The following is a 25600-nucleotide window of genomic DNA, read 5'->3' as shown; positions in this document are numbered from 1 at the left end:
ACAGATGCAAACACTGGCCCTCGCCCTCCAGGGTGGTCCCCCGACCCCCGTGTGTCGGCACCACCTCGGGGACGCGGGCGGATCGCAGGGCACCCGAGCCCCAGACAGCAGCCGGGAAGGGGAGGCCCCGAGCGGCCCCTCCCCCGGCGCCAGCCCCTCACCTTCCGGGAACTCGGGCACCGCCAGGTCCTGCTCCCAGCCGTCCACCTTCTGCAGATACTGGTAGACCAGGTCGTCCTTCTCCTGCTGGGTGACGGCGTCCAGCAGGGCGTACTCCAGCGAGGTCTGCGCGGGCAGCAGGCCCGACAGGCTCGCGCTGCGCGCCCCGGGGGCCGCCATGCTGTGCGAGCTCCCGAGGGCTCTGGGCTCGAGGGCGCGGGCCGGGCTCGGGCGCGGGCCGGACTCGGGCGCGGGCCGGGCTCGGGCGCGGGCCGGACACACGCGCCGCCCTGCCGCCTGGGCCGGGCCGGGCCAGCCCGGATCTGCGCCACTCACAATTCGGTCTTCTCTCAGCCTCGGTTCAGACGCCCGAGTCCAAAGGGCCGCGCTTCCCCAGCGCGCAATCCAACTCCGGCTCTGCCCACCCCGCCCCTTCCAGGTCCAGGGCCGCCGCGAAGCCTGGACGTTCGGAGCGCCAGATTCGACACGGGAAAGGCCGCGGGGGTCGCACTCTAGAGGGGCTGGGGGCCCCATTCCCTTTGAAGCCTCACGGGATTTCCAACACAAATAAAATTCAAATAACTAAGTGCAACTTAAAAAGTGCAGACTTAGGGAAACAGGTGCCCCACTCTTACACTGCCATCAGCCGATTCGGCGCGGCAGTGACAGCGAGACGGTTCCCGCCGAGACAGACCCGAAAGGTAAAGGGTTAGGAATCCTCAGAGGAGACGTGTAGTTACTGTAAGTAGTGAGGCCAGTGGTTTTGTGTTAACAAAAAAGTGTATCCTGTCACTCTGGGAGTGCTGAAAGTGCCGGAGCGAATGGAATGTCCCGCGAGCGGGGGAGGTGGCGCGGGGAGGCAGCTGCAGCGGTCCCCCGGCTGCCGGGCCAGGTGCACCCACCGGGGACTTCAGGGAGGCCTCCGAGCCGGCAGTGCTTAACCTGAGCACAGTCTCAGACCCCCTCACCGCCCTTCCCCCAGGCCCAAAGGGACGGGGAGGAGCCTGCGGGAGTTTTTTGTACTTGACCTCTCCAAACTCACATGTCTGAACTTTGTTCACGGTGCAGGGTTTGAACCTGTGGCGGAGGAAGAAGTGGAGTGACCCGGGAAACTGAAGCAGGTTGGCTGTCCATGAGCCACGAGTCCATTGGGCAGCTTTGTGACCGACACCTCTGATTGTGCCGGGACTGGTTCAGTAGTGAACACGGAGCCTACTTAAGATGGAGCTGTTGGGCCTGTACTTCTCATCCGTGCTTAATTTTCAAGGCATTATTGATTCTTAGTTTTATGAAGTCTTGGGAAAGAAAAAAAAAATGCTTGATACAACAGTGTCACAATGTAAAGAGAACAATGCGGGCGTTAGCCTGTGGTAGGTCCTCTTAATCTATGTGGTATAAATGGAACAGTGGGTGTTCACAGGTACTAAGTGTGCTGCCTGGCAATATAATCATCACCAAAGGTTTAGATTCCAACCAAGTTAGTTGGCTTTTGGTTAATTTTTTTTTCCTATTAAAAAATTGTAGCAAGAAAAAAGGACTCTGAATTCACTAAAGACTAATGTACTCATAACCATTTTGCCATGTTAGAAGACACGTTTTGGGAAGAAGACATCTGGGAATATAAATCTAAAAGAAAACCAAAACCAGCACATCCAAATAATTGTTCTCAAAGTAATCCAGAATCTGTTGGAAAAGCAACGGATGGGAGATACCAGTCAAAACGAAAAAGGAACAAAAAAGGAACCACAGAAGATAAAGACAAGCTGAAGGACCACAGGGCATGCCTTGGAGAAACAGACTGTCAGCTTACTGTAGGTTCCAGTCAGAATTCAAGTCCTAGCAGTGAGATTCAGCAGTCTCAAAGCAAAGAGACTACTCCAAGAAAGCAGCACTGTAGAACTCACAGAAACAAACACGTGTCCCCAAAGGTCCGTCCAGTTTATGACGGACACTGCCCAAGCTGCCAGATGCCCTTTTCCTCACTGATAGGCCAGACGCCCCGATGGCATGTTTTTGAGTGTTTGGATTCTCCACCAATCTCTGACACAGGTAAGAAAAGCCCAGGGACCTTCCTGTTGCAGTACTGGGATGATAAAAACATGCTTGTTTATTGAAGGGCTGGTGATCTGAACCCAGGCCCTGTGTGCACAGCAGGCACTTCATTGACTGAGCCTGCATACCAGCATCTCACATCCCAGCGTCTCAGTTACTTCCCATAAATGTTCGCTGAACTTTGGATGAGCTAAGGACTTTCACTCTGCTCTCTCTTACTTGACAAGGACCATATAAGGTAGATGGCATTAACATTTTTATGGATAAGGATTCCTACAAGTTAAATAACCGGGCCAATTTGTTATCCCATTTTTAGAATTAGATAGGAATTATAAACACATTTGGTTTCTAAATGTGGGTATGTTGTACTCATCATGCGAGTTAGTAGCCGAAAGAGGAACTAGAAGGTTGTCTGAGATGACTCAAATTCTCATAAAAATGTGCCAGCAACAAAGTGATGCCATGTTTTTATTATAATTTAGGATAAATGTCATATTTAACATGTAGAAAATTCTACTTAGATTATATGGAGAATGAGTTATGACTTGTATCTCTAATTTTCTTGTGAAGAGAAGATTTGAAAAGCAATCTAAAAGCATCTGGGTTAAATGTAACAAATAGTACTTGTAAACTCTGTTGGATTAATTTTTGGTGTTTTAATGTCAACCTTGGCAGCAGCTGTCGTGCAGTTAGCCATAGCATTCTTTTTTAAATAAATAAATAAATAAATATTTATTTATTTATTATGTACACAGTATTCTGCTTGCACATAGGCCTGCATGCCAGAAGAGGGCACCAGATCTCATTACAGATGGTTGTAAGCCACCATGTGGTTGCTGGGAATTGAACTCAGGACCTCTGGAAGAGCAGTCAGTGCTCTTAACCTCTGAGCCATCTCTCCAGCCCCTGATGTAGTTCTTAAAGGTGGCCCACAGTTGGCTGGGCAGTGGTGGCGCACTCAGGAGGCAGGGGCAGGCGGACCTCTGAGTTGGAGGCCAGCCTGTTCTACAGAGCGAGTTCCAGAACAGCCAGGGCTACTTAGAAAAACTGTTTAAAAAAAAAAAAAATAGAATGGGACCCATGGTTTTTGTGCTTAGAGGTTACTTTGTTGGCACTGTCAAAGTTACTGTATAAAATGCTTTTCTTTTTTAATTATTTTCAGAGTGTCCCGAGGGTCTTCTATGTACCTCCACAATTCCTTCTCATTATAAGAAATACACTCACCTCCTGCTTGCTCAAAGTAGGTCTAGCAATGAACCTCTCAGCAGCCCATCACAGGGGTCAGCTTCTCTCAGCATCCAATCACACGTGCTGGCTGGACATTTCACTGCAGCAAAGCCAGACTCGTCTTGTGACCTTGAGGAAAGATGGCCTGTACATCTGAAAACTGAGAAATTAACAAAAGTTTTAGATGATTCTTTGTTGATGATACAGTGTCTAGAAACATCTCAGCTTCCAGCTGAAACCAATAGAAAGATTCCCTCTTCTAGGACTTCTCAAACGTCACTCATTCCACAACGTACAGAGTTTGTTGAGAAGGACAAGCCTGTGGGAGGTGGTTTGCCACTTGCTGAGGATGCATTAAACAGCCAAAGTGGCTCACAGAGTTTGCCATCACCAGAAAATGACTGTGAGGGCTGTGAGATCTCTTATTCTCCATTGCAGAGCGATGAAGATGAAGACACTTATGACATAGACGATTCACAGCAGGAACTGTTTTTCACCCAAAGCTCTAAAGGCAGCAGCCAAGAAGAAGAAGACTCTGCCATATTTGAAAAATTCCATGATCCCTTCCCAAAGTCAGGAGAGGGCATCTGCCCCACAGCAAAAAGCCCGGTAACTCAGGCTAAGTCCAGTGGGTTGTATAAAGGCCATGTCCTGCAGGATTCATTCCAGCTTCTCTCCCACACTGAGAGCAGGCTTTCCCAAGATGACCCGCCATCCGCAGACGCTGGCTTTCATTTGTTTTCACCTGCATTAGCTTCTAACTACCAAACCACTAAAGCTAAACCTGCTGAGCGGGAATTTCACTCACTTGGATCGAGTCATCAGAAACAGAAAGCTGAAACATCAGCTGTTGGTAATCAAATTTCTCTGCCATTACGTACAAGTGCCATTGCAAAACCACTTGAAAAGGAAGGAGGAGAGGGCCTACCTTTGCATCCTACCCAAAGTCAAGTTAGAGGGTTACAGAGTAAGGGCTCAAGTGCTACCATTGCTAACTCGGCGTGTGCCTACAGAAAAGCAGAAAGGCGTTCTAGTACGCCCCTTGCCAAATCTTTGAGCATATCGCCTCCCAGACCCAAGAGCAATGCAAGCCAGCCTTCTAAGAAAGCAATGAAGCAAATGGATATAGGGGTGTTTTTTGGACTACCACCCAAAAGACAAGAAGAGACGTCACCAAGGAAAGGTGCATTAGAAGGGCCGAAGGTCAATCCAGTTGTGAGTCCTAAGGAAAAGAGGCCCCGGCTGTGCAAGAGGAAAGCAGAGGACTCTCTAAGTGATTTAGAATTGGATTTGGGGAATTTAAATGAGAGTCAGCACTCTATGGAACTGTTTGGAGAGAGGGCCCAACATCGAAGAAAGAGACATAAAAAGTCAAATTCACCACGGGAAGGGACAGATCAGAGGAGGTCTGGTCACCTGATCAAAGATCCAGAATTGGGAGCAGTCGGTTTAAATAAGAGCAAAGCCTTTGTAAGACGGACTCATGGCAGGCCACAGAGAGGGAACGGGAACATTTCAGAGTCATCTGGTGCAAGGGAATTGAGAACATGTCCGTTCTATAAGAGAATCCCTGGTAAGTAGAAATACTAACTTCAGCTTCTCAGCAGACACACAGCAGTGTCTAACTCCACCTTCCTTGTCATTGAGTGGATAGAGTCAAAATAATTTGTATACAGTGTATGTTTTCTTAGCTCTTTTTGATACTATAGGAGTCTTTTAACAGGATTGGGGCTTTGTTTTTTTTATTTTTTCTTCATTATTACCAAATTTTTATTAAACATTTATATATGGTGCTATAATGACTAGGTAGCTATTATAGATTATAGAAAGGCCAGTGAACAGTGGAGATTTCATTTAACCTGAAAGAAGATAAGACATCAGTACAAACGTAATAAAAGCCAGTTTCTAAGCATGTTGAAGATACACAGTGCTCAGTGGTCTAAAAGAAGAGAGTATAGCAAGCTGGACCCACCATGAATGCCAGTTTTAGAGCAATATCAGGATTTAAGTTTCCCTGGTTTTGTATATTTTAAATGGATATCTGCCTATGCCTTCACAGATGAGTTCATAGAAAAGTGTGCAGGGAAGTGAATTCTATTCCTAAAGACACCACTAACCCTTCAGTAGTATACAATAAACAACAACCACTAGCCCTTCAACAGTATACAATAAACAACAACCACTAACCCTTCAACAGTATACAATACACAACAACCACTAACCCTTCAACAGTATATAATAAAACAACAACCACTAACCCTTCAACAGTATACAATACACAACAACCACTAACCTTCAACAGTATACAATAAACAACAACCACTAACCTTCAACAGTATACAATAAACAACAACCACTAACCTTCAACAGTATACAATAAACAACAACCACTAACCTTCAACAGTATACAATAAACAACAACCACTAACCTTCAACAGTATACAATACAACAACCACTAACCTTCAACAGTATACAATAAACAACAACCACTAACCTTCAACAGTATACAATAAACAACAACCACTAGCCCTTCAACAGTATACAATAAACAACAACCACTAACCTTCAACAGTATACAATACACAACAACCACTAACCTTCAACAGTATACAATAAACAACAACCACTAACCTTCAACAGTATACAATAAACAACAACCACTAGCCCTTCAACAGTATACAATAAACAACAACCACTAGCCCTTCAACAGTATACAATAAACAACAACCACTAACCCTTCAGTAGTATACAATAAACAACAACCACTAACCTTCAACAGTATACAATAAACAACAACCACTAGCCCTTCAACAGTATACAATAAACAACAACCACTAACCTTCAACAGTATACAATAAACAACAACCACTAACCCTTCAGTAGTATACAATAAACAACAACCACTAACCTTCAACAGTATACAATAAACAACAACCACTAACCCTTCAACAGTATACAATAAACAACAACCACTAACCCTTCAACAGTATACAATAAACAACAACCACTAGCCCTTCAACAGTATACAATAAACAACAACCACTAGGGTTGGGGATTTAACTCAGTGGTAGAGCGCTTGCCTAGCAAGCACAAGGCCCTGGGTTCCATCCTCAGCTCCCAAAAAAAACCCCACAAAAACAAACAAACAAACAAAAAAGAATACCAGGCCAGTCAGAGCCATATACCAAGATCATTTAAGCCGGGCGGTGGTGGCACACGCCTGTAATCCCAGTACTCAGGAGGCAGAGGCAGGTGGATCTTTGTGAGTTCAAGGCCAGCCTGGTCTACAGAGCTAGTCCAGGACAGGCTCCAAAGCTACAGAAAACAAAAGCTCAAACAAACAAACAAAAGCAACAACAACAACAAAAAACAACCACTAACCTTCAACAGTATACAGTAAAACAACCACTAACCTTCAACAGTATACAGTAAAACAACCACTAACCTTCAACAGTATACAGTAAAACAACCACTAACCCTTTAACAGTATACAATAAAACAATAGTCATGTACTCAGCTTCTCAGTATTGCATACAAATGCTTCAGTGATGTTTTGTTTTCAATGATTATTGCGATATGCTTTTATATTCTAGTGCTCTGTGTATTGATGGCCTCAGCAGAAATGTGAGGTTGAGTTTATTTACCTGCATTTACCTGTCAGCACACTTGACTGTTTCTTCATAAGCACATTTTAGATCCGTATTTCTCAACTTCATTTTTGTTATTGTCCCTCTGGGGAGACTCTTGAGGCAATTCCTTCTTGGTTCCTTACTCCTCCACTACCCTGAAAGGAAGTTCAGGGACTGTAGACACCACTGTCTGTCTTTTATTTCACTTTGACCCTTTGGAGGACTGCACTTTCTTCTGAGTTCTTTGGCCCCAGCCATTTTTTTGACCCCAGAGAAGTGTATCAGTGTCACCCTCATTGGAAATTCATGGTTTGGGAGGTTTGTTTTGTTTGGGGTTTTTTGTTGTTGTTGTTTTTGTTTTTGTTTTTGTTTTTGTTTTTGTTTTTTTTCAAGACAGGGTTTCTCTGTGTAGTTTTAGTGCCTGTCCTGGATCTCACTCTGTAGACTAGGCTGGCCTCGAACTCACATAGATCCTCCTGGCTCTGCCTCCTGAGTGCTGGGATTAAAGGTGAGTGCCACTGCCGCCCAGCTTGGTTTGGGAGTCCTAAACCATTCTCCTTTCATTGCTTTGCAGAAATTAGAGGTTTCAATTGCCCACCCCCCCAGTATCAGCATTGCAAAAGTATTAATTAGGGCAAAGAAATGATTGGATCTTTCAACTAATTTTTCTGGTGAAACTATTCTCACGTCTGTACACTGGGATATTTAGTAGACACAGGAATTTTCTCGCCTTCGTAAATGTGCGTTTTTAAGTCAGTCACAATTAAATTGAGGACTAAGTGAGAGCTGCAGAGTGGGAGCCCTGGTCTTTAGAGGAACCCAGGCTGCCTGTCTTGGCTCCTGCTCATCCCACCGCGGGGCATTTGGTTGCAGGAACTGGCTTCACTGTGGATGCTTTCCAGTACGGCAAGGTTGAAGGCTGCACGGCCTATTTCCTCACACATTTCCATTCTGATCATTACGCCGGCTTGTCCAAGGACTTCACACTGCCAATTTATTGTAGTGAGGTAAGTTTTAGTGTTCTGAACTGTCTTTGTGGAATGTTGTGACTGATGAGCTTGGTAAGAAATAGACTATAGTGGAGAAGATGGATCCTGCATGTAAAAGCAATTCAACAGTTACAACCTATTTTTAAAGTGTATTTTATTATGTGAGAACAATAATGGTCTCACAGTATACTCTATAACCCAAGTTTCACTTAGTAAACATTTTTTTTTTGAGTGCCTAAGTAAATATGAGACAAGATACATAGCTCTAGGGAGCTAGTAGCATCTGCAGGTAACATTCACAGATGAGCTTGGGTGGGGTTAGTACTATGACAGCGGCACCTCAGACTCTCTCCTCAGCCAGGTTCAGAATATCTGCAACATAGCAGGAAGAAACATGGGGTAAATAAACCCACAGTAGTGGGCAGCGGCCAGGTGAGGAAGCAGTTTGTGCCTCCTGCTGGGAATGGAGCTTCTCCAGGTGAACAAGCAGAAGGGTGACCTGGCTATGCCACAGACTCTTTCCTGATGTGGAGAACTCACTCACATCACAGTGGGGATTGAGATAGCATGGTTCTAACTGGGTGTGAGTACAACACCAGCACAAATTCACCGTTCTCCAGATAACTGGCAATTTGTTGAAGAAGAAGCTTCGTGTGCAAGAACAGTACATCCATCAGTTGCCGATGGACACTGAGTGTACAGTGGACGGTGTCAAGGTGGTTTTGCTGGATGCCAATCAGTAAGTAGGCCGGCCCCTCAGTCTCATGCAAGGTGCCCGTTTTAAACAGTGTTCACAAAGAAAATAGTGGCATGGTTGTTCTAGAGCTGAGTGCTAAAGAACTTGGTTCTTAAACTGGAGTAAATCCTATTGCTACTTTTGAAAAAAAAAATTTTAGTATCAGATTAAATGTAAAGAGAATCTGTTATCTAACCCATGTTGTTAACCCAATGTCAACTTACAGCACTTTATATTTTTAAAAAGTATTTTGTTACTGTTCTTCAAAAATGAAGTTTTCCATTTTCCTTAGCATAGTTTACATAAAGTAAAATCTCATATTCCATTTGGATACCTGAGGATTGGTGCCTTGCTCCCCACCCTAAACTAAATGATTTTAAACTAAAAAAAAAAAAAAAAAAAAAAAAAAAAAAAAATCATGCAATTTTAGACTCTAAAGGTTTGGAGACACCAGTCTTTCTTTTTCCATGGAAATAGGTGATATTTTCTCTCTCTGTCTCTCTCCCTCCCTGTCTTTTTCTTTTTCTTTTCCTCCCTCTTTTTCCTTCTCCAGATCTGTCTCCCAGTGTAAGGTGCTATCATGATTCACGTTGCTCAAACACAGCTACCCATTGTGCTTCTTTCTGAGATGTGAGCCTATTCCATAGAGATAACAGGCATTTGGAGAAAAGAGAAAGACTAAATCTAGATTTGCTGAAGTCCAGGCCTGTAACAAGAATTGTTAGAAGGTCTTATTAATAAAATGAAACCTGAAGCCAGGTATTGGAGTGAACTCTGAAAGATCAGGGAAGCAGAACAAGCCACAGCTACCTCACCTTGCCAATTCCTCAACTGATCCTGTTTCCTCAGACTGGAAGCCTCTGAGTCCTCATCCAGAGTAAATCTCAGCTGAACTGCTGCTCAAAGCCTAAAAGCTTAACCAGCCTCTAGTTCCTCATCCTCACGCCTTAAATACCTTTTGTCTTCCCTAGGATAAACACATACTTTCTCTCAATGTAGAAAATTGTAAAGGGTTTCATAACATTAAAATTAAATACCTTTCTGCTTTCTGCCATCACTTCCTGGATTTAAAGGCATGTGTCACCACGCCTGGCTGTTTCCAGTGTGACCTTGAACTCACAGAGATCCAGACGGATCTCTGCCTCTGGAATGCTAGGATTAAAGGCGTGAGTGCCACCATTTTCTGGCCTCTGTATCTAGTGGCTGTTCTGTTCTCTGACCCCAGATAAGTTTATTAGGGTGCACAATATTTTGGGGAACACAATATCACCACACAGGCCAATCTAATGTTAGAGTCTTAAAAAAAAGAAAGAAAAAAGAGAAGTTGTCTTCTAGCCTTGCTAGTATTCCCTTTTTCATCGCCAGTTTGAGTTCTGATATTTTCGGAATATTTACCACAGATCACATAGTTCACATAAAGTGCTTGATCAAGCTAGTATTTTTATCAGACAGAAACTGATAAGTCCTGAGGGCTTAGAGGCTGACCTGTCCTGAAAACAGGACCTTCTTAGGAATGTGCACCTGAGACTTGAGTAGCCTCCCCTGCACACCTGTGCTCAGCTCATAACGTCCATTCTCTGGTTGACACGGAAAGAAGTGCCCTTGCTCCAAGTGCTTTGTGTGTGCTCTGCATGTTCCTCTGAGATATTTGTGTCCAGCTGTCCAGGTGCTGTCATGGTCCTTTTCCGTCTCCCTAACGGCACTGTCATACTGCACACTGGGGACTTCCGAGCAGACCCCAGCATGGAGCGCTCTCTTCTTGCAGGCCATCAAGTCCACACGCTCTACTTAGACACCACGTAAGTTCTGAGTTCTCTCTCTTCCCAATGAGAGCTTTGCTCTGCATTTGATGGGTAATTGAAGCTTTTCCTTAGATAATTAAAATGATGGTTTACAGCCAATTATTTTTAGGAGTGTTTATCAAAAGGATGTCATTAAAAAAATTGTACCTGCTAAAAGAAATATATATCATATTTTTTATTGGTTTTATTCTTTTTAATGTTTATAGGACAATCCTGTTACTAAAAAAAGAAAACTTGAGGGTCAAATTTTAAGAAAACACCCTTTACATTATTTTTTTACTATTTTCCTGAATTGTCCATGTAGTTATTGGGTATAATTGTGGGAAACAGGCCACAATGCAGTTTTGCTTATGATTATTGGCATTACTTTTGTTCATTTTTTAAAGGGTAACTTATAAGTGGCACCTTTGAATCCTTCAGTGATGCAAATATAATTGCATAAGAGATTATATTTAAATTATGTGGTCTCAGCTTTTTAAGATATAATCAACAGAAATTGTATATATTTGTGATATACACTGTATATCATATATTAAAATAACTTACTGATTTGTGGGGAATTCTTAAATATTTCAAGTATTGTGGATGAGATGTTTTAGTAAAAGGTAGTCTCTCTAAGAAAGCAGAAGCACCAAGGACCAGTCTTCCCACAGCCAGTTTGCTCACAGTGACGATTTCATCCTTTGTACTTTAAGTAATAGATAAGTCAAAGAAGTATCTTTTTATTCTTCACTGATTCTGAATTTCCTTGTGAGTTTTCATAGGAGAAAGGACCGAGATTCTTTCCCATTTGATGGTTGAGTAACAAAAACAAATCTGAAAGTCATGAGAAATCATTTGTTTGGTGTTTATAGTGAGTTACAGTTTGGCAAAATCATACTTTTCATCTCAAAACATATGCAGATAATAGCTTGGGGCCAGCCTTTCACCAAGTGTTTTTGTAACTGGGTAGAGAAAGATCTTTTGTATTTTTAAAAGCTTTGTTTTTATTATTTCTAATTATGTGTCTGTATGAGTATGCAGTTGAGTACAGTTCTGGTGGAGGCCTAAGACACTGGATACTCTGGAGCTGGAGTCACAGGTTAGGTTGGCATCTGACCGATGTGGGTGCTGGGAACTGAACTCAGGTCCCCTGGAAGAATAGCCTTGTAACCCCTGGGTTTTTTTGTTTTTTGTTTTTTGTTGTTGTTGTTTTGTTTTTTGTAGAATTCTTTTCTACAAACAAAATCTCTTTCAGTTATATTTTCTTTGATAGTGACTTGAGATTTAAAAATAGATACTGAGTTTTATCATTCATAAATAAAGTGGTTAACTGGGTAGAAATATTCTTATTGAGAAAAAGTATTCAAACAGGAAATTTCTTTGAGGATGATAAAGACATAATTAAAATGTATATTGAAAAACTATTATTCTTCCATAAATTGGCAGTAACTGGAAATAGGTTTTTTCACTCTAGGCAGCGTGAGTCTGTGTGCTTTGAATTGTTGTGCGTCTGGTGCTTGTGATTTGCTAGTTTGCTTTCTTCTACAGAGCTGCAGCTTTCATACTCCTGTTGCTAAGAATGGCCTCTCCTTGTTGCAGATACTGCAGCCCAGAGTACACCTTCCCATCTCAGCAGGAGGTTATCCAGTTTGCCATCAATGTGGCCTTCGAGGCTGTAACTCTAAACCCACGTGCTCTCATTGTCTGTGGCACTTACTCTATCGGAAAGGAGAAAGTCTTCCTCGGTGGGTGGTAGCGGTATCTAATTCGCATTAATATATTATAAAGATCAGATTCTCCTGCATAAGCCCCTTTCAGTCTCCACTCTTGCATTTGATATTGTTTTCTGAAATGATCTAGTATTACTCTTTGAAGTTAGAGAGAAAACGGATAGAGTTTGATAACATTTAAGCCAGAAGACTAAACTTTATGGAAGCATTTGATAAGTGCATTTATGTTCACACTTATGTCTATAGACTGTCGGCAAAACTGTGTAGCATTGTGATCTTAATTAGCTTTGAAAGGTGCTTACTGCACAGCCGTATTGCATCATTCCCTGTAGTAAGCACTAGCAAACTGTCAGAGACCAATTTAACTCGTGAGTGACTGCTCTGTCTTCCTGTAGTTTGTCTGGGTGGTATGCTGTTTTGTTTCTGCAGAGTGCTCCCCACTTCTTCTTGAATAAGCTGACGCTGTGTCAACTTCAAAGATGAAGTGAAAGGCCAGGGTTAACATGTCCAAATGTGGTCCTTTCCATCTAGCTCTTTCCCTGCTGCTTTCTCTTCTTTATGATGATTTTATTTTTAACCATGTGTACATGTGTGTGTCTTTCTGTGCTTGAGTACAGGTGTCCATAGAGGCCGGAAGAGGGCATCAGATTACCTTGGAGCTGGAATTTCAGGTGGTTGTGAGCCACCAGCTAGAATGCTGGGAACAAAATTGGGGCCTCTGTGAGAGCGTTATGTGCTCTTAACCACTGAGCACACATTTCAGTGTCTCTGCTTTCCACACTTCTTTTGTAGTTTTTAAATGAGTTAGACTTTCAGAAGACTGCTTTGGCCTTCAGGTTGTTAATTCCACAGAGCTAATGAACAAAGTCATTTGGCTATTTGTGATTAAAGTGTGGATGTGTGTTTCTGTGAATTTGTCTTTTATTTGGTAAATTCTTATTTTAAAATTTGAGTAGGTTATAACTTTGTTTATTTAACAAGCTATGATTTTATTGTTTTTCATCTTCTGCTTTGCCTACAGCCATTGCTGGTGTTTTGGGCTCAAAGGTGGGCATGTCCCAAGAAAAATATAAAACTTTGCATTGCTTCAATATACCAGAAGTCAGTTCCCTCATAACTACAGATATGTGCAATTCTGTGGTTCACCTCCTCCCAATGATGCAAGTTAATTTTAAGGTAAGTGTTAGAGATGTGTGTCTTTCAGGATGAACTGGGAAAGGTATTTATCTGTATTTAACGCTAAGGAATTCTGTTAGAATGAAGTTGCCCCTCCCCCAAGGGAAATATTATCTTGTTTTTAGCTTTTCTGTGTGAGTAAATACAAAGGTAGAGTATTCACATGCCCACCAGGACTCTAGAGGGTTAGCCCAAAGGAAGGAACACAATAGAAACACCTGCAGCCCTCTGGCCATCCAGACTTCTGGTCCTTTCTGGGTGAGGGAGGGAGTTAGACAGTTGTGAGTTTATCTCCTCATGCCTGTCCTGATATCCAGCCCTACTCGTTAGATGCTGGTGTCTACTGAATGAGTTAGTGTGGGTGAGTCCCCAGGTATAAACAAGAACACGTCATATAAAACGTCTGACATGTCACTGGTTTCGAGGCCTATTTCTCAGATTTAAATTCTAAGATTTATTCCATATTCTAACATTTTTGACACCTGCCAGTGTCAAACTATTAATCTGATATTGTTTTATAATTTTTAATTATATAATTATATATAATTATAATGTATTAATGTTTTATAATAAACATGATTTAGAATATAAGACACAATAATGCAGCTTTGCTTTTGCCTTTGTGTTTATGAAGTAGCTTTTTTGATGCTTTTTAAGCTAGCAAGCCTGTGCCTTACCAATAATAAATAAGATATCAAGAAAAGAAATGCTCGCTCTTTGAGCAGGGATTCTCTTTGTATACCTTGATGCATGAGATGAAAGTACAGTTCTAGGACCTATTTTCCTGGGTTCGTAATCCACAAATGTTCAGGTATAACCACAGCAGGGGTTGCACATTGCCAATTAATTGAGTCAGCCCTGTGAGCATTTTAAGTTTGTGTTGCCAAATTGGTAGAGAGTCTCAGAAAGAAGATGCTGGTTATTCAGGAGGATGTGTGGTGCTGTCCTGGAGAACAGGCAGCATTTTTTATTCCCCACTCAGTTTGCTTCTTCTGAGCAGATTGTCAGGGCGGAGTAGTCAATGGAATAACCCCTTGACACACACTTGGACAGCTATAGTAAGACAGTAAGTGCTGCTGGTTAAGGGTTAGGGAAATTTGAACCCTGTGCTCTGCTAGTGGGATTGTGAAATGGTGTCCTTACATTCAGTTTGGTGATGACCTGGTCAGTCCTGAACATATCCCAGCCCTGCCTAAGAGTAACGAAAACATGTTTAAATATTCATGGTAGCATGAGCTATAACAGCCAAAAAAGTACAGACAACTCCAATACCCATTAAATAGTGAATGAATAAATAAAATGGAATGTATCCATAGAACAGAACGTTCTTTAGCTTGAAAAGGAATGAAATAATAATACATGCTACAGTACAAACTAGGAGAAAATGTGCAAGATAAAAAAAAAAAGGCAAACATAATTCCTATGTACTATATGATTTGGTTCATGTGAAATACCCAGAGTATGTAAGTCTGTCACCTCAGAATGCAGGTTCGTGATTGCCAGGGTTTGGAAGGAAGACAATGGAGAGTGACTGCTAGTGGTACAAGGTTTGTTTGGGGAGGATATAAATGTTCTAGAATTTGCTAATGGCAATGTTGTACAACTTTGGTTTTGTGAAAAGACTAACATTTTGATTTTAGTGATTTTAACACTGGCAGTTGCTGCCTGGAAGTAAAAGGAAAAAAGAAAAAACAAAACAAACAAACAAACAAAACAATGACTAAGCAAAGGAGAGGTCAAGAAATGAATACCAGAAGCAGAGCACTGTCTGTTAAGAGACAGCATGGTACTGCAGAGGTGTGGGTTCCCTGTGATGAAGAGACAGCATGGTACTGCAGAGGCTTGGGTTCCCTGTGATGAAGAGACAGCATGGTACTGCAGAGCTGTGGGTTCCCTGTGATGAAGAGACAGCATGGTACTGCAGAGGTGTGGGTTTCCTATGATGAAGAGGCAGCATGGTACTGCAGAGGTGTGGGTTCCCTGTGATGAAGAGGCAGCATGGTACTGCAGAGCTGTGGGTTCCCTGTGATGAAGAGGCAGCATGGTACTGCAGAGGCTTGGGTTCCCTGTGATGAAGAGACAGCATGGTACTGCAGAGGTGTGGGTTTCCTATGATGAAGAGACAGCATGGTACTGCAGAGCTGTGGGTTCCCTGTGATGAAGAGACAGCATGGTACTGCAGAGGTGTGGGTTCCCTGTGATGAAGAGACAGCATGGTACTGCAGAGGTGTGGGTTCCCTGTGATGAAGAGACAGCATGGTACTGCAGAGCTGTGGGTTCCCTGTGATGAAGATGCAGCATGGTACTGCAGAGGTGTGGGTTCCCTGTGATGAAGAGGCAGCATGGTACTGCAGAGGTGTGGGTTCCCTGTGATGAAGAGACAGCATGGTACTGCAGAGGTGTGGGTTCCCTGTGATGAAGAGGCAGCATGGTACTGCAGAGGTGTGGGTTCCCTGTGATGAAGAGGCAGCATGGTACTGCAGAGGTGTGGGTTCCCTATGATGAAGAGGCAGCATGGTACTGCAGAGGCTTGGGTTCCCTGTGATGAAGATGCAGCATGGTACTGCGGAAGCAGGACACCCAGAGCGCTTGAGTTCCTTAGAGAATGAGTGTTTTTGTTGTGGGCGGGGACTAGGGAGACGCCCGCCCTCACGGGTGACCGCACGGGTGACCGCACGGGTGACCGCACGGGTGACCGCACGGGAGGCGGCTGTAATCGGTGGAGGGTCTCTCAGCAGCTGTCCTCAGAGAGAAGACTGAAGACTCCTGCACAGCCAGCAGCTCCAGACTCTTCTGATCCTCGTGGCCTTCCTTTAGAGATTGTCTTCCCATCATTCCAGACCTCAACAGAAATAAATCTTGAGGCAACTGCAAGCTCAAGTATAGTTTTTATGCAGGAATTCAAATGGCTTTAAGATTTGGAAGCCTTTATTCTGAGCACTATTTAGGCTGGTGTCCTTGGAAAGGGAGTAACCTGGTACCATTGTCTAGATTTTTAATCCTCACTGAGTATATCTTACCACTTCTGGGAGTGTATATTAAAAAATTAATCCTTTATGAAAAGGCTATTTTTAGAGTTCTTTGATGATGGGTATCTAAAGTAGTTAAGACAGGCAGGTGGAATCTCTCCTGGCACCCCTGAAAGAGGGGGCTCTGAGGTTCCAGAGAGTGAACCATGACCCCTTTCCTCTCCCATCCTCCCTTAACATGAGCAGGTAATGTGACATTTTTTAAGCCTTCTTGTCTTATAAACTCAGAGGAGTAGAATCTGATGATTATAGTAACCCTATGTTTTAGTGATTATAGCCAGCTTTACTAACCCTAAATATTTGTACTGCATCAGACATATGGCTCTTTGTTTTCATGGTGCTCAGGGCATCTTTAAGGGTTCTGGAATGTGGAGAAGTAAAGTCTTAACTTTCAAGTACAAGGGCTTGAGTTCTATTCCCATGTTTAAAAAGAAAAACCTCAAAGCCAGACATAATGTGCGCCTGTAGTCACAGCACTGCAAAGACAGACAGGTGAATCTCTAGGCCTCCCTGGCCAGCTAGCTGAGGATAAAATAGATGGATCCCATTGAACAACACACAAGATCACCCTCTGGCCTCCACAAGCACATACACACATGTCCCTGAACACATTCACAGACACATTCACCCTCATATCTAAAAATTAGGCCTGAAATGCTGCACATGATACTTAATTCATACTCTGGCTCATCCCAAGGTCTTCCAGGTGTTATATGGTTGATTATTGGCATCCTGAAGGAAACTGGTGATATTACCAAGGTGGTTTCCTTACAAACTGGTTACTAATAAACAGAGAGAGACAGTCATACATCAGGGATGTTGTGTTGACTAAATTGTTTATAATAACTTCCTCATGAGAACAGTCCTGCAGTTGTAGTTAATGTACAGCTAGTGGTTGCTGGCCGCTTCTCTGTAGATTTGGCTCATGTAACCATAGGTTTCTATTTGTAGCACTGGTTTACATCACATGCTATTTTTAGAATAACTGATTTGTCTCCTAGGAACCAAAAATTGGTCTCATCTAATTCTTCAGGTAGTTTGAAGAAACAAATGGCTGTGGATACGTTGGTAGTAGATGTTGCAGACTAGACTCGAGTTTATGGGACTATGCACATAACTATATATATTATCCACTATGCACATAATTGTATTATCCACTATGCACATAACTATGTATATTATCCACTATGCACATAACTATATTATCCACTATGCACATAACTATGTATATTATCCACTATGCAAATAACTATATATATTATCCACTATGCACATAACTATATTATCCACTATGCACGTAACTATGTATATTATCCACTATGCACATAACTATGTATATTATCCACTATGCACATAACTATATTATCCACTATGCACATAACTATGTATAGTATCCACTATGCACATAACTATATTATCCACTATACACATAACTATGTATAGTATCCACTATGCACATAACTGTGTATGTTATCCACTATGCACATAACTATGTATATTATCCACTATGCACATAACTATATTATCCACTATGCACATAACTATGTATATTATCCACTATTCACATAACTATATTATCCACTATGCACATAACTATGTATATTACCCACTATGCACATAACTATGTATATTATCCACTATGCACATAACTATATTATCCACTATGCACATAACTATGTATATTACCCACTATGCACATAACTGTATTATCCACTATGCACATAACTATATTATCCACTATGCATATAACTATATATATTATCCACTATGCACATAACTATGTATATTATCCACAGTCTCTGTTTACTGTGACTTCCTTCCCTCTAGAGGGCAGAGTGAGGGAAAATAGTCATTAAGACAACAACCAAAACAAACACTTGAGAATTTACAATGCCAGGAATGTCATGGAAACTTAAATGTCTGTAACTACAGCTCTTAATATCAAGGTTTAGGAGTTGATTAGAAATATGGGTTTTTCAGGATAGATATATTTGTATTTACTCCACATTAATGAAAGGTTTTGGTTGGTACAAAAGGAAGTTGGGGGGAGGTTGGTGCTGGGAAGAGGACTCAGCAGATAAGAGGACTTGCTGTGCAGACATGTGGCCCTGGGTTCAAATCTCCAGAACCCACATAAAAAGCCAGGTTTAGGTGAGAGTGCTTGCCTCCCCCGTGCTGCCACCAGCCTGCTCTAGATTCAGTGACTGGCCATGGCCAAGGGAACAGGGCAGAACATGACAGCAAGATACCCATGTTCCCCACATGCATTGATACGAACACACACGTACACACACATACCTACATACACACATATATACACATACACACATACCCATACACACACACACATATACACACACACACACACATACCTACATACACACACATACACACACACATACACACAGATACATATACACATACACATATATACACACATACACACATATACACACACACACACATACATACACACATACATACATACACACACATACACACACACATACACACAGATACATATACACATACACATATATACACACATACACACATATACACACACATACACACATATACACACACATACATACACACACACATACACACATACATACACAAACATACACACATATACACACATATATACACACATACACACACGCATACCCATACACATACATACACACACACACACACACACACCCATATACCCATACACACACGATAATAAGGTTATTTTATTAACAAAGTGAATTTTAACTCATTCTAAGCTTTTGAAATCCTAGGTTTCAATCAGAAAACCAAAAGTATTGACCTTAAAAAAATCCCTTTTGTGACCCTTCCCATTCTCATGTCACTGTCGTCTTCAGCTGAATTCCTCCTGCCCTCCAAAGATTTAACTTGGAATGGATTTTTTTTTTCTTTTTTGGTTTTTTCAATACAAGGTTTCTCTCTGTAGCTTTAGAACCTGTCCTGGAGCTCATTCTGTAGACCAGGCTGGCCTCAAACTCTCAGAAATCTGCCTGTCTCTGCCTCCTAAATGCTGGGATTAAAGGCCTGCGCCACCACCGCCTGGCTGGAATAGATTCTTCAAGAGATTTTTGAAATGCTGTAGTTATGACTTTAGCTAAGATGCTTTATTTTACTCAACACTTACAAGAAGAGCATGTGTGAGATTTGGATAAGAGTGGCTCCCGTAGGCTTATGTATTTGAATGCATAGTCATCAGGAATTGGCACTATTTGAGAAGGGCTAGAAGGTGTGGCCTTGTTGGAGGAAGTGTTTCATTGGGGGTGGGCTTTAAGGTTTCAAAAGCCCATGGCAGACCTAGTTTCTCTGTCTCTGTGGATTAGGTTGTAGCTCTCAACTACTAAACTTCTGAAACTGTAAGCAAGCCCCCAATTTAAATACTTTCTTTTATAAAAAAAAAAAAAATGCCTTGGTTATGGTGTCTCTTCACAGAAATAGAACAGTGGCTAAGACAGAAGTTGGTACCAGAGACAGGGGTATTGATGTTTATTGGAGGAATATGGAAGACTTTGGGAGTTTGGACTAGAAAAGTAGTTGGACACTTTAAGTAAGGATTAATAGGCCATCCTAGGAGGAGCATAGAAGATAGTGCTGAGGGTGATTTGATATGTGGGAGCCCAGACCAAGAAGTTTCAGAGGGAAAGCATAAAAGTAAATGGCCTAGAGACCATTCTTGTGATATTTTGGCAATGAATGTGGCTTCTTTTCCCTTGTCCTAAAAAAAAAAAAAAAAAAAAAAAGTCTTTCTAAAGAGTTTTAGATTAATGGCAATGGCATTGGCAGAGGAGATTTCAAGACAGCCTATTATTGACTGAGTCATGTGATTATTGGTTGTCAGTGTGCTGGGTGGTCCAGAATGCTAACAGGCAGTATGTGATCTGTTATTTTTATTTTTATTTTATAGGGATTACAGTTAAGAGATGGTATGAGTCTCAGAAGAGACTTTGAAGTGTAGCATGAATCTTAAAGAGTCTTATTAATAAAATCAAACCTGAGGCCAGTTATTGGGGTGCTTACTGGAAGATCAGAGACACAGAACAAGCCACAGCTATCTCACCTTGCTAGTTCCTTAGGTGATCCTGTTTCCTCAGGCTGGAAGCTTCTGAGTCCTCTTCCACATGAATCTCAGCTGAACTGTGCTGCTCCAAAGCCTGACCGCTTAACCAACCAAATGCTTAACTAACTACATGCTTTTTCTTCTAGTTCCTGGTCCTCACACCTTATATACCTTTCTCTTTCTGCCCCCACTCCCTGGGATTAAAGGTTGGGTTTCTGTAATTAAAGGCGTGGGTCACCATGCTTAGCTGTTTCTAAAGTGGCCTTGAACTCAGAGATCCGATAGCTCTGCCTCCCAAGTGCTGGGATTAAAGGCGTGTACCACTACCACCCAACTTCTGCTATAGCTTACTCTTCCCATTTTCTAGCCACCATTTTTGGCTTTGTTCTAGTGGCTGTCTGTTCTCTGACCCCAGATTTGTTTATTTCAGGGAACACACAATATTTCAGGGAACACAATATCCACCACATTGAAGTTTGGATTTTGAAGCATTATTGAGACTGTGATAGAGTGTGGGGACTTTTGAAGTTGGACTAAATGCACTTGCATTATCATATGGCTACACTGGGGTCTGAGAGGGGAATGTGGTGGCTTGAATAGGTACGGCTCCCATAGGCTCATATATAGAACGCTTAGTCACCATGGAGTGGCACTGTTTGAAAAGATTAGACAGTGTGGCTGTGTTGGAGTAGGTGTGGCTTTGTTGGAGGAGGTGTGTCACTGGAGGGAGAGCAGGTTTGATGTTTCAAAAGCCCATGCTAGGCCCCAGTCTCTCTGCTTTTGGTTCAGGATGTAGAATTCTCAGCTACTTCTCCAGTACCATGCATGTGCGCATCATGCTGTGATGACACCATCCTAAGCCTCTTAAAAACTATAAACAAACCCCAGTTAAGCATTCCTCTTGTAAGAGTTGCCTTCATTGTGGTGTCTCTTTACAGCAATAGGACAGTGACCTTACTTCTGATTACAGTGGCCTGAAGATGGAAGATGGATCCAGTTCATGTTTGAGGGGTAAAAAGCAAAGGCCCAAGAGGAATGCTATGGTACATTTCTAAAGTGTGGGTCTGTACTGAGGACAGTGCCACTCTTAGCTGGTGCTTTCTGTGTCCCCTGTCAGCTTATACTCAAAGGCTTATGTTGCGTTTATGTTTAGTGTTATCAATATTAATGTCTCTGTATGTGGGGTTTGGAAAGAGGTGGGGTTTTGTAACTACCTCAGTCATAATTCATTTAACTCCATTTCTTAGCTTTCAGATGATTCATCGTACTTTTTTTCCAGACATTGCCTTAGCTTGTTTAGGAAAGTCAAAAAGAGAAGCTGTATGTGTTTCCCATTACTGTCCCCTTAGAAGCATGGCCGTGGGTTGCTGCACACCAGTCTTAACGACAATCTTAACTTTCTGATTGTCAATGCTGGTCTCTAATCTTGCCCCTTACTCCCACACGGTCTGTCTCTGTTGACACTGACCAGCGAATCAATGCACTGTTTTTATTTAACAGGGCTTACAGAGTCATTTGAAGAAGTGTGGTGGGAAATACAATCAGATTTTGGCTTTTCGACCTACAGGATGGACACATTCTAACAGCATAACTAACATAGCGGATATTACTCCCCAGACAAAAGGGAATATATCAATATATGGTAAGATGGTTCAAAGTTCTCATTACATGTCTTTATTTGTGCGCATATGCCCTGTGTAGATGTGGAGCTCAGAGGACTGCTGCAGGAGTTGGTTCTCTCCTGCCATGTGGGTCCTGAGGATTGAACTTGGGTCACCAGACATTGTAGCAAGTATCCTAACCCACTGAACCATCTCTCTGGTCCAGAATCTCTCACTTTTAATGTTTTTATTACTATTCGTTCCTTAAAAGTACTATAAAATTAAGAACCAAAGAATTTAGCAACTCTAGAGTTTCCAGGTTCTCAATAGCGCTGAATTCCTTTCCAGTCTCTTCGAAGCCGGCAGACAAGAGTTGGCGATATTCTGATGCTGCTAATGCAGATCACTGCATCTGTAGTTAGTGGTACTTAGAGGAAATGATAGAGTTACTTGAAAGGACAATGCTGTGGTTTGATACCCAGGTCAGCTGACAGGAAGAGTGAGGTTGTGGCAGGAGGTGGTGGCTTAGATGTGGTGACTTCAGGGGTGACAGCTGGTGCAGCCGCCTTTGTGCTCTTGGGAGAAGGTTACCTTGTCCTCCAAGCTGCCTTAGTGCCCTGATGGTAGGTAGTAGACATGTGCTGTGTCAGCAGACCACTGAGGACTAGCTCACTCAGAGGACCCTCATGACCCTCCTCCATGGGACTTTAACTGTAAAAAGACAAAGGGATTTTTAGAGTTCTGTTTTTACTTCGTGATTTTTATGTGGGTAAAGCTTGGCACTGCCATTGGCTTACACTAGAAACCAAAGGTCCCCTGCTTGCCATTCTTCCCATTTCCTCATGTTTCCTCAGTTTTCCTCAAATCCACAGCCGAGTGAAGTGTTTCAAGCAGTGGTTCTCAACTCACCTAATGCCACAACCCTTTGATGCAGTTCCTCATGTTGTGACCCCAACCATAAAATCATTTTCGTTGTTGCTTCATAACTGTAATTTGCTACTGTTATGAATCATAATATAAATATCTGTGTTTTCTGATGGTCTCAAGTGATCCCTGTGAAAAGATTGTTCAACCCCCAGAGGGGTCGCAGCCCACAGGTTGAGAACCACTAGTTTAGAGGCAGAAAATCCAAATTAAATATAATTCTAAAACTGCATATTTTAAGTATGTGCATTTAAAAGTAGTGGTTTTTTTACTTTTGTGGGAGTTTTGTGTGTATGTGCCCCAAGTTTTATGTTATGTTAATGTCTTAATCTTTATTAATCATAAAGACATCGTTTTATTATCATAACTAAAGCACCAGAGTTTTTAAACAATATCCTAGATTGCTTTTCTATCTTTTTTTATTTTTATTATTTTGGTTTTTAGTAAATAATCTCTTCCCTTTGATCTTACAGGAATTCCCTATAGTGAACATAGCAGCTACCTAGAAATGAAACGTTTTGTCCAGTGGCTGAAACCACAGAAAATCATACCCACTGTAAATGTCGGCTCCTTTAAGTCTCGGAACACAATGGAGAAATACTTTAAAGAGTGGAAATTGGAAGCTGGATACTGATGCTGTCACAGAGGAGTCAGCAATAGTTACGTTCAGCAGGTGTTAATATTTAAGTCTAGACGAACATGAAATATATTCTATGAAAACAATCTCAGGACTGTTTCTCACTCATCTTTGAATAATGTATCCATGGTACTGAATGTCCTGAGGGACAGGGACCTTCCCAGGTCCTTTAATTCTCCTCTGTGGAGGCGATAGTCATCTGCAGCAGCCTAAGGGGAGGAAACCAAAGGGATTCATGGTAATGGATACTAGACAAGAAGCATTATCTATGTAATATGAAATAAAACTTTTATATCATATGCACTCAAATAAAAATTAATATAGAACTTGCTAACCCATCTTATGATGGGTTTTGTTGTTTTATTTTCTTTTTAGTAGACTTTATTTTTTAAAAACTCTTATATTCAGGGCAAAACTGAATAAAAAGTACAGAGTTCATATGAGTCAAGCCCCATAATGATTATTGCCTCTCTTATAGCATCCTCTCCCAGAATGGTACATGTATCAACATTAATGACTGTATGCTGACATCATAATTATAGTCAACAGTGTGCACTAGGATTCACTGTTGGTGGTCACATTCTGTGGGCTTTGACAAGTATATAACACATCAATCATCCGGGTGTGTGCTATACAAAAGTTTCATATCCTTAAATATGCCTTACATGCCCTGGATTCATTCTTTCCTCCCCCACGACCTCTGGAATCGCTGCCTGGGGGACCAGCCTCCAGACAGTCCAGGGTTTCAAAGGAATCCACAGTGCTGGCATATGCTAAGACTTTTTTATCTGAGGGGATTAGGAAAAAAGACACACACACACTCTCTTGATGGGTTCCTTCTTTATTATCCTGTTCTCTTTTCCTCTATAGCTTATATACTCAAACAAAATCTTTCAATCAATAGAAGAATCACAGTGTGATTACATTCCGTTTTTCAAGTGAGTGATTATAATGAAAACAGGTAAAAATATGTCTTTTATCTCCCTTACATGATTAAAAACAGAGTCACCCTAATAACCCACATACATTTACATTAACAGAACATGAGCAAGCAAGGAACATTTTTTCCCAGCCAGCTCTTGTTGGCATGCTGCATATTGCAGTTACAAAGAAAGAATCAATCACTTTATTATCTATCTTGAAAGGTAAACTTATAAGGAATCTTAAAGGAATCACAAACCTAAAAATTATGCATTAATAAAAGCAATCAGTCAGCTGAACTTTGAATCTTTAGGGTGTATACCCCTTCATCAATAGTTTCTTATACCAGGAAATTGAGGACAGGAAAGGGCACAAGGAATTAATCATCACCTTTGATCATCAACTAGACTTAGCAAGGAAAGTACATCAGCTAGCAGCAATCAGGTTGCTTAGTATTCTTGACCCTAACGTAATGAATCTGTAACTCAGCTGTGTCCTTGTGAGCTTTATATTGTTTTCTGGGGTTTTACATCTCAAAGCTGTTATCAAAGCATCTGATCTAACCTGAAGTTATTTTAAAGCTTTGTGTGTTTAATGTTGCACACTGAAACATGTGACTAAACCTGTGACTGTGTCTTTCAGCGTCAAGACAAAAGGAATTAGAGCCAGCCTGGCTCCTGGGACCCAATTGTTTTTCTTAATCATTAACTTGAGCTGTGATCTAATGCAGCTTCTTAGGTAGAACTCATAGGCTGTAGCTATGTAACATTTTCTTGTATTTTCTTTTATTCATCAAAACTCTGTATTAGACAGTACAGCTTAGGGAGGAATCACAACAATCCACAGGTGAAAATGTCCAGTAGAATGGGATGTTTCCATGAGATAAACACACATCACAGGCAGTGGGGATCTCCC

General features: G+C 41.8%; 2 protein-coding genes across 9 annotated transcripts in view; one reads left to right on the top strand and one right to left on the bottom strand.

The window, feature by feature from the left end:
• Nhlrc2 (NHL repeat containing 2) overlaps positions 1-677 on the bottom strand; it is a 56845-nt gene extending 56168 nt beyond the window's left edge. The window contains exons 1-2 of one of the 2 annotated variants that reach the window (XM_036173363.1): positions 424-467; positions 162-391 (exon numbers count right to left, since the gene is read on the bottom strand). In XM_036173363.1, coding sequence (XP_036029256.1) covers positions 162-339 — 178 coding nt within the window. In that variant the 5' untranslated portion in view covers positions 340-391; positions 424-467. Of the gene's footprint in view, positions 1-161 lie in introns of both variants that reach the window. The other variant, XM_036173355.1, reaches the window with a different exon arrangement.
• On the top strand, positions 310-24083 carry Dclre1a (DNA cross-link repair 1A). Of its 7 annotated transcripts, none has more exons than XM_036173301.1 (10): positions 310-860; positions 1228-2208; positions 3374-5011; positions 7942-8075; positions 8678-8796; positions 10452-10592; positions 12177-12322; positions 13329-13483; positions 22103-22244; positions 23601-24083. In XM_036173301.1, the coding sequence occupies exons 2-10, from the start codon at positions 1740-1742 to the stop codon at positions 23759-23761; spliced, it is 3105 nt and encodes a 1034-aa protein (XP_036029194.1). In that variant the 5' UTR covers positions 310-860; positions 1228-1739; the 3' UTR covers positions 23762-24083. The 7 variants fall into 7 exon arrangements, with proteins under 7 accessions (XP_036029194.1, XP_036029185.1, XP_036029211.1 ...); XM_036173292.1 differs by having other exon boundaries at positions 310-900; XM_036173318.1 differs by lacking the exon at positions 23601-24083 and adding an exon at positions 21573-21645 and having other exon boundaries at positions 310-900; positions 22103-22161.
• The last annotated feature ends 1517 nt before the right edge of the window (positions 24084-25600 follow it).

The sequence above is a fragment of the Onychomys torridus genome, chromosome 1 (assembly GCF_903995425.1).
Source record: "Onychomys torridus chromosome 1, mOncTor1.1, whole genome shotgun sequence".
NCBI classification, from domain to species: Eukaryota; Metazoa; Chordata; class Mammalia; order Rodentia; family Cricetidae; genus Onychomys; species Onychomys torridus.
The sequence above is the reverse complement of the archived record's forward strand: the minus strand, read 5'-3'. Positions and strand labels throughout refer to the sequence as shown.